The sequence below is a fragment of the Octopus sinensis genome, linkage group LG11 (assembly GCF_006345805.1).
Source record: "Octopus sinensis linkage group LG11, ASM634580v1, whole genome shotgun sequence".
NCBI classification, from domain to species: domain Eukaryota; kingdom Metazoa; phylum Mollusca; class Cephalopoda; order Octopoda; family Octopodidae; genus Octopus; species Octopus sinensis.
Window position 1 is genome coordinate 75,083,977 of NC_043007.1, and position 10,000 is coordinate 75,093,976.

A 10,000-nucleotide genomic window follows, 5' to 3' on the forward strand; every position below is an offset into this window, starting at 1 on the left:
TTAGGCTTGAGCGCTTCCTTGAGAAGGCTCGAAGTGTCCTTGATTACTTTAAACCTTACTTGGGCAGAATAGAGATCATGGGTAGTGCCAACAGAATTGAACGTATTTATTTTGAGATCAAACAGTCACAGATTGACCAATGGGAAAAACCTCAAATCAAGGTAAATAAAGATTACTTCTTTTGATTTTGTTAAGCTTTTTCCGTTCAACTAACTTTCCTTTATAAAATATTTTTCTTCGGATTTATACATCCTCACCACAACATTCGTCTATATATAAGACTTCTTTCCTATTAGGAATTCTTCAAACAGAGAATCAAATAATAAAAAGGAGAATATAATGTATTATGTCCAACCCATGTCAGCATGGAAAATAGACGTTAAACAGTGATGATGATAATGATAATTTGATTTTGAGTCTGAAGAATTTCTAAAAGGAAATTTCTTACATGTTTATTCAACATATACAACTTTGCAAGTCCTATTAGCAAATGAAACATGTAATGGTGAATAATATATCCCGTATATATATAAGCCTCGACTGGCTTCTGTGCCGGTGGCACATAAAAAGCACCATCCAAATGTGGCCGATGCCAGCGCCACCTTGGTTGGCTCCCGTGCCGGTGGCACGTTAAAAGAACCAACCGATCATGGCCGATGCCAGACCCCCCCCCCCTGGCACCTGTGCAGGTGGCACATAAAAAGCACCCACTACACTCGCAGAGTGGTTGGCGTTAGGAAGGGCATCCAGCTGTAGAAACACTGCCAGATCAGACTGGAGCCTGGTGCAGCCCCTGGCTTCCCAGACCCCGGTCGAACTGTCCAACCCGTGCTAGCGTGGAAAACGGACGTTAAACGATGATGATGATGATGATGATGATATATATATATACATACACTTGTATATAATATATATATATATACATATGTACGTTATATATACATAATATAATATATGATGTGTGTGTCAGAGACAGAGAGAGAGATGGTCATCATTCAATGTCCATGTTCCATATTGGCATGAGACTCGCATAAAATACCGATTCTATTTTTTTTTCTTCTTTGGTAGACGTTTAACATCGTTACTGGAATAAGCATAAAATTTAATTTCACAGTTAAAAAATTAGAGAAATTATGTAAAAAGGACAGTAAAATGATCAACAGCCATGCTGTCATTGCTTGTAAGAGTTGATATGCTTTATTTTCTTCACATTTATCTTAAATGTTTTTTTCTTCTTTATTATCCTAGGAATCTAAACGATCATTTTTGCACAGCGTGATCAATGAGGGAGGAGATAAAGAAAAACTGGAAAGTTTTGTCAACTTTTGTGAAGACACAATCTTTGAGGTAAGGACTTGCCATTGTAGTAATGTTTTTTGTTATCAATATCATTTTTACCTTCACTATCATCATCATCGTTACATTTGTTCCAATCCTTCTTTATATCACTATCATTAACAATGCTATCATTATTGTCATTCTCATTATAATCATTATGAAAGCACATGGCCTAGTGGTTAGGGTGTTGTATTCATGATAGTAAGATCGTAGTTTTAATTCTCAGACCCAGCAGTGCATTGTGTTCTTAAGCAAAGTACTTCATTTCAGGTTGCTCTTGCTAACTCAGCTCTAAATGAGTAAACCCTGCAATGAACCGACACCCTTTTGATGGTCAGTGGCATGAACTAAGTCACTTATGTGCCATGAAAATAAAAAAAACTGCCTGATGAATCATAGAACTCAAGAGAGAACACACTTATTATTATCGTTATAAACGATACACATAATATCAATTCGTAGTGAAAGATAAAAATATTGATTTAAAATATCTATATGAAATTTTAGAGAGAATACACTTATTATCATCATTATAAACCATATACTTCATATCAATTCCTGGTGAAAGATAAAATGATTTAAATTCTATATGAAATTTTAGACTGATGTATATATTGTTCTTATTATTAATATTATGACATATGGAATAAAAACATTAAGTCATAATATTGTTTTAGACTTCAAATTATATCTATTTAAAGATTAAAATATAGGAGTTCATATTCTAAGTATTGATACCCTAGATCTAAGTATTTAAGGAGTGGAGCATAGATTTTCCTGTAAGTCAGACTGCTTCATGGCCCCACCAGACAAAATGGAAAAGGTGTTGTCCCGGAGGATGGTGAAGGAATTGCTGTGGAACTCATGAGGCTTGCACTTGTAGACAGACATCTCTGCCTCTATAGCAGTGAACAAGAATATGGTCCAGAGGCCAAGAATGCCAGAGGTCCCCACTACCACAGGCTTCACCATAAGCCTGTTAGAGAGATTTTCTTCTTCAATTTTGTTTCCATTTCTTGCTGAGTGTCTTCCCAACACCTAAGGCACAGAAACTCACTGTATACATTCATAGGCCGTTAAGATAAATGCACCAGAGTGCTCATTTACAAAATCAAATAAAGTTATGTAGAAAAATATTTATTATATGGAAAGTTATTGTTCTTATGGCAGCAATGATTTTCTCAGCACCTGTGAAGTACCAGTTAAAACAATCTTCTGCATTTCTTGCAGAGGCCAGGAATCATTCTCAAATAATTTTCAGTTCCTTTTCTGATCATTCCTAATGCTCCTACAATCACTGGTATCGTAATGACCTTGAGATGCCACATTTATTATTATTATTATTGTTGTTATTATTATTCTGAAAGACTCACATAGTTCTTAATTACCGGTTATTCTTTACTTGAAAGCAAGCAATAACAAATCATTAAAGGTTTCAAATAGTGCCTTCTCCTGTGACTTAGAATGCGAGCTGTACCCAACTATGTTGTCTTCTGAATCATCTTGAGCCTGACAGCAGCTCCAATATTCTTAATATGGTTTTCAAAACCTTTGGAGAGTGTTCCTAATGCTCCAATTGCCACTAGTATCACCATTACTTTACAGATGTCCCATAACTTTCCCATCTCATCCTGCAGTGGCTGGTATTTCTCAATCTTTTCTGTTCCCTTACATTTCACCCTCGAATCACCTGGTATTGCAATATCTATTATCTTCACTTCACCCTCTATTATTATTATTATTATTATTATTATTATTATTATTATTATTATTATTATTATTGTTATCATTATTATTATTTATCGTCAGATGCAACATGCAACGAGTATCACCGGGGAGGAGTTGAAGTTGTCATCTGTGATAGGTGGTGTAGGAGCAGGAAGGTGAGTGTAATTTTGTTTTGTCATACAACATAATTTTGTATTATTTTTTAAATTTTGTCTGAAGGATTAAGGATAGGAGATTCTATACATGTTTTTCTATATGTATACCTTTGCAACATTTATCCTGTAATGAAACACCTGTAACATAGAATTAAAAATATACCAAATTTTTTCTGGTCTTTTGTTTTGATATAAATAAATAACATTTCAATGCGGCATGCATGAATAATTGTGAAGATCACTTTACATGAAACCACTGGTTGCCTTGTTAACCCACAAATAAAAAATGTGTATATATATATATATATATATATATATATATATATATATATATATATTCTTTAATTTTGACATGTATATCTATTTTTCTTTTGACAGCATTTTAGAGCCCGTGAAGGCAACATATCGTACCATTCGAGATTTCATCGGATCCTTATTATCATTGTTCACATGGTCCAATATCAAGAATACATATCATACATTCCGCAGTATGACCTACGGACAACTGTTTATGATGATCCTAAAAGGAAATTTCCAATTTGGACTATCAATATTAACACTGATATTCCATATATTCTGGTAAGTAAATTGTTACAGATATGAAAGTCATTCTCTAGAACAGGGATGGGCAAATTTGATAATGCCAGAAGCAAATTTCATGTTCTTAACAAACAAATGGGGTGTATGTGAACATAGGAAAATAATGAATGTTTAATTTCAAAAATCCATAAGTTTGTAATTTGTATTAAATAAGTCTTAAAGCTTAATACAGCAAAAAGAGAAAAATAGAATAAATAACAGACTTAAAAAGTAAGTTCTGAGGTCAATTCATTCAATTAAAAATTCAAGGTGGTGCCCCAGCATGGCAGTAGTTAATGACTGAAATAAGTAAAAGATAAAGATAAGATACAAACACACACATGCACACACACACACACACACATATATATGCAACTGTAGCCAGTAAATCAATGAGAAAAATATTATATATATGTATGATATGTATGTATATATATATAATATGTAGGTGTGGCTGTGTGGTAAGAAGTTTGGTTCCCAATCACATGGTTCTAAGTTCAGTCCCACTGTGTGGCACCTTGGGCAAGTATCTTCTATATAATCAGGCCAGTCAAAGCTTTGTGAGTGAATTTGATAGACAGAAACTGAAAGAAGCTCATCATATATGTATATATATGTGTGTGTGTGTGTGTGTTAAATAAAATGAGACCACACAGCTAAGGCTGTGTGGAATTTTCAGGACATTTATAAAGAGAAAGCTAGCCTTACAGCTGTTTCTGGGATATTAGGGATATCCCTTCATCAGAGACGATGTGAGATGGTTAAATAGAGGGAAATAGTAGAGATCAATGTAAGGAGTTATTTTTAAAAAGATGGAAATGAGAAGAATGAAAGGAAATATATATATATATAATATATATATATATACGAGCAAAATGCCCCCTGTCAAATGGACGGTGCTGAGTTGTCAAATACTGAAACCAAATTTTCTCAAAACAACTTGTACAACCGTCCCATTTTGTGGCATTATTTCAAGCCAGCAGGCTTTTTTTGTGCAAGCTGCATGTGCATTTTTCTCATGTACGATTGTAGCAGCTGAAGTACTTGCACATACAAATGTACGTTCCCACGGCTTTATCGATCGCATTCTCACCTGGAATCGATTTTTGCAATTTTTTCAAGCCTTATACACGCCCTGATACCGTTGGTATCTACATATCAAATTTGAGTGCAATCGGATGCAGGATGCCCGAGATCCTAGAAGACACACACACAGACATATATATATGTATATGTATGAATGTATGTATGTATGTATGTATGTATGTATGTATGTATGTATGTATGTATGTATGTATGTATGTCAGTGTGTGTGTCTTTGTGTCTGTGTTTTTTCCTCCACCACTGCTTGACAGCTAGTGATAACTTAGTGATTCAGCAAAAATAGAATAAATAACAGACTTAAAAAGTAAGTTCTGAGGTCAATTCATTCAACTAAAAAATTCAAGGTGGTGCTCCAGTATGGCCACAGTTAATGACTGAAATAAATAAAAGATAAAGATAAGATAAGACACACAAGTGCACGAGTGTGCACACACACTCATATGCACACATATATGTATAATATACTTATCTGCAATTTTGATTCATGTGGAGGCGCAATGGCCCAGTGGTTAGGGCAGCGGACTCTCGGTTGTAGGACCAGGTTTTCGATTCCCAGAGCGGGCGTTTTGAGTGTTTATTGAGCAAAAAGACCTAAAGTTCCATGAGGCTCCGGCAGGAAGTAGGAGTGAACCCTGCTGTACTCTTTCACTACAACTTTCTCTCGCTCTTTTTTCTTGTTTCTGTTGTACCTTTGTGTCACGCTGATTCTCCCCAAGAACTACATTAAGGGTACATGTGTCTGTGGAGTGCTCAGCCACTTGCACATTAATAAATGAGCTGTGACATCACTGGTGCCAATCTGTATCCGTCTTTGCCTTTCCCTTGGATAACATTGGTGGCATGGAGAGGGGAGGCTGGTATGCATGGGTACCTACTGGTCTTCCATAAACAGCCTTGCCCAGACTTGTGCCTCGGAGGGTTAACTTTCTAGGTGCAATCCCATGGCCATTCATGACTGAAGGGGGTCACAACACAAATTTTGATTTGTAATTAAGTCTGTAATTTTATAATATTAAAATAATTCCTATTTCTTAAAATACAGTTGTTGATAAATGTCTTAATTTCTTATATTTGTCAATATTTATTACTAAAAGGACTTTAGCCAAATTCTTGATAAATATGATGATGGGTGATCGAGGTATGGAGGTGACTTCAGATGCTGTAAAGGCTGCTGCTACCAAACACCCCCCTGCTATAATGCCTGCTCCATTGGCATTAGGAGCCCCAGAAACGCCTAGTGGAGCGGCACCGGCAGGACCAAAAGTTACACAAGAAAATGGAGGACCTGTTAAAACGTTCCCTGCTAAGAAGGAAAATGGTCTGAAAGAGTAAGTTAAAGCTCATTCACTTCTTTCATTTCTAACACCATTATTACTTGTAGTATTGTGATGTCATTATTATTATCATTATCAAGGCAGTGTGTGGGCAGAATCATTAGCTCACCAGACAAAATGTTTAGTTGCATTTCGTCCACCTTTATGTTCTGGGTTCAAATTCCGCCGAGGCTAATTTTGCCTTTTATCCTTTTGGGGTTGATAAATTAAGTATCAGTCAAGCATTGGGGTCAAAATGATCAACTATACTCCTCTTCTCAAATTCCATGCTTTGTGACTATAGTAGAAAGGATTATTATTATTATTATTATTATTATTATTATTATTATTGAATGAGAGAGGAATGCATGCCTTCAAATTGACACTGGGGTACAAATATACAAAGCCCAATATACCCATCATGACTACCCGTCTGATAAGGATACACCAGGTACATGCATCACAACCATATGTGCATGACATAGTGTTCTCATATCAAGATAAATGATGCATGACCTTGCAGGTTGGTGCCAGTTAGAATTTTTTTCAGGTCAAGTAGCCCATCCCACTTAAAAAGTTCCTGAATGAGGTTTGTTTAAGAATGAACAAAGCACTCAGATTTCCAAAAGTGAAAGATTCAAACCCCAAGGAATTCCTCTCTACACACAGCTGTAATGCTCCCCAACTACTCCCACTTGTGATAAGAGATGTACATATTGTCAGCCACCAAGGGACATGTTCAACTGGCAAAGGTCAAGCAACTGACTAGTAAATCTGTGGTATTGACCAGAATATCTGTTATAACCCATACAACTACTACTAATACTAATATAGGGTGAGGGCACATGGCTCAGTGGTTAGAGCATCAGGTTCACAATCATGACGTAGTGAGTTCAATTCCCAGACCAGGCTGTGTTGTGTTCTTGAGCAAGACACTTTATTTCACATTGCTATAGTTCACTTAACTGTAGAAATGTCACTGGTACCAAACTGTATTAGCCTTTACTTTTCTCTTGGATAACATCGGTGGCACAGAGAGGGGAGGCTGGTATGCATGGGTAACTGCTGGTCTTCCATAAACAACCTTGCCCAGACTTGTACCTTGGAGAGTAACTTTCTAGATGCAATTCCATAGTCATTCATGACCAAAGGAGGTCTTTACCCTTTACCCTTTTACAAGGGTGATGAGCTGGTAGAATCTTTAACTCATCTATAAGGCGGCGAGCTGGCAGAAACATTAGCATGCCAAGTGAAATGCTTTACAGTATTTCGTCTGCCATTATGTTCTGAGTTCAAATTCCACTAAGGTCGATTTTGCCTTTCATCCTTTCAGGGTCAATTAAATAAGTACCAGTTATGCACTGGGGTCGATATAATCAACTTAGTCCATTTTGTCTGTTCTTGTTTGTCCCCTCTGTGTGTAGCCCCTTGTGGGCAGTAAAGAAATAAGAATCTTTGGCTCATCGGACAAACTGCTTAGCGGCATTTCTTCTGACTCTTTACATTCTGAGTTCAAATCCCACAAAGGTCAACTGTGCTTTCATCCTACTTGGTCAGTTAAATAAAGTACCAATCAAGTACTGGGGTTGATATAATCAACTTGCCCTTCCCCTCAAAATTGCTAACCCTGAAATGAAAATATTAATATTATAGGCACAGACATGTGTGCATGTGTGTGTGTGTGTGTGTGTGTGTTTGTGTGTGGTAAGAAGGTTGCTTCCCAACCACATTGTTCTGTGTGTCACCTCAGGCAAGTGCCTTTTATAATAACCCCAGGACAACCAAACCTTTGTGAGTAAATTTGGTAGATGAAAACAGAAAGAAGCCTATCATATATATATGTGTGCATGTATGTGTGTGTGTGTTGTTCAGTTTGTCAGTTAAGGATTCACAAGTTCCTTATTTATTCCTTCAGATCTATCAGTGTGACAGAGGGACAGACGGCACCAGAAGTTGATGCTACAACAATAAATGGTAGTGTACCATCAAAAGAATTACCTTCAGCTACCTCTGAAGGTCCAAATGAAATGCTTTTGGTAAGTGTTCTAATAACTAAAGTATATTTCTTTTTTTATAACTGGAGAAAGTATCTCAGAATTATTTTAAGGTGTTGCAGCAGGAATGTTTATTTATTCAAAATCTTTATGAAGAGGTCTAATAAGAAGAAAATATAGCCTTGTTTATCCTTGAACTTGTCAAAAATCACATGCCCTTTCTACCTCATACCCAACTCAACATTTTTAATTAATTTTAATTTTAAATAAGTCTCTCTTTCTTATCCAGAATTAATCATTAAAAGTAACGATTTCTTCTCCTCAATACAGGTACAATAGTTAATAATTAAAAATTAGTGATAGTAGAGGGAGGTTCACTACATTATATTAACCAGCGGCGAGCTGGCAGAAACGTTAGCACGCCGGGCGAAATGCGTTGCCGTATTTCATCTGCCGTTACGTTCTGAGTTCAAATTCCGCCGAGGTCGATTTTGCCTTTCATCCTTTCGGGGTCGATTAAATAAAGTACCAATTACGCACTGGGGTCTTAATCCCTTTGTCTGTCCTTGTTTGTCTCCTCTGTGTTTAGCCCCTTGTGGATAGTAAAGAAATATATATTAACCCCCGCTAAACTATATTAGGTATATTGTATGTTTTTCAAAATTTGTGTCTTAGGGTAATAATCTACAGTGGGGGTTTTAGAATTAACAGTTGACATTGTTTATTGTTTTTATAAAATAAATATCTTATTCTGACTCGGTACATACTTCATGAAGAATCTTACCTAACCCAACAACACACACATCATCATCATCATTATCATCAGTTAACATCTGTTGTCTATGCTGTTGTCTCTGCTGGCATGCTGGAATGCTGCACCAGACACCAGTCTGATTTGGTATGGTTTTCTATGGCTGGATGTCCTTCCTAATGCCAACCACTCCAAGAGTGTAATGGGTGCTTTTACATGCCACCAGCATGGGTGCCATTTGCATAACACTGGGGTACATTTACATGTCACCAGCACAGGTGCCAGTTTGTGTGACACTGGTATCTGCCATGTCTGTGATTTTGCTTGGCTTCGTGGGTCTTCTTCTCAAGCATGACATAATGCCAAAGGTCTTGGTCATTGCCTCCATGAGGCCCAGTACTCAAAAGGATCCCAGCCACCTCGCCTCTATGAGGCCCAATACTCAAAAGGAATTCAACCACCTCGCCTCCATGAGGCCCAATACTCAAAAGGAACTCAGCCACCTCGCCTCCATGAGGCTCAACACTTGAAAGGAACTCAACTATTTTGCCTCCGTCAGGCCCAGTGCTCAAGAGGAACTCAGCCACTTTGCCACTGTGAGGCCCATATATAATATTAAATCTATAGAGCATTTTTATTAAAAATAATAAATGAGGTCAAACTGAGTTTTTCTTCTTAATTCTAAGTTGAGAATATGAGTTAACATTCAGATTAATCAGCCAAATCTAATGTTTATTTATTCACATTGTTTTGAATTACCCATGTGTTGTCTCACAGTTTCGAGGTTTTTGATGCTATGATTATTCATTTTTAGAATGACATTGTAGGGTAGGTATGATAAGCCAGATGTTGCCAGTTTAACCCTTCAGCATTCAGATTACTCTATCAAATGTAATGTTAATTTATTGGCATAGGCGCAGGAGTGGCTGTGTGGTAAGTAGCTTGCTTACCAACCACAAGGTTCCGGGTTCAGTACCACTGCGTGGCACCTTGGGCAAGTGTCTTCTACTATAGCCTCGAGCCGACCAAAGCCTTGTG

General features: G+C 37.0%; 1 protein-coding gene across 1 annotated transcript in view; it reads left to right on the forward strand.

Moving 5' to 3' along the window:
• The window catches only part of LOC118765249 (ryanodine receptor-like), a gene marked incomplete at its 5' end in the record, with an annotated part of 60,956 nt that overhangs the window by 27,173 nt on the left and 23,783 nt on the right, over positions 1-10,000 (forward strand). The window contains 6 exons of the mRNA XM_036506996.1: positions 5-161; positions 1,249-1,347; positions 3,148-3,221; positions 3,600-3,800; positions 5,999-6,232; positions 8,133-8,253. Of these exons, the coding sequence (XP_036362889.1) occupies positions 5-161; positions 1,249-1,347; positions 3,148-3,221; positions 3,600-3,800; positions 5,999-6,232; positions 8,133-8,253 (886 nt within the window). The remainder of the gene's footprint in view (positions 1-4; positions 162-1,248; positions 1,348-3,147; positions 3,222-3,599; positions 3,801-5,998; positions 6,233-8,132; positions 8,254-10,000) is intronic.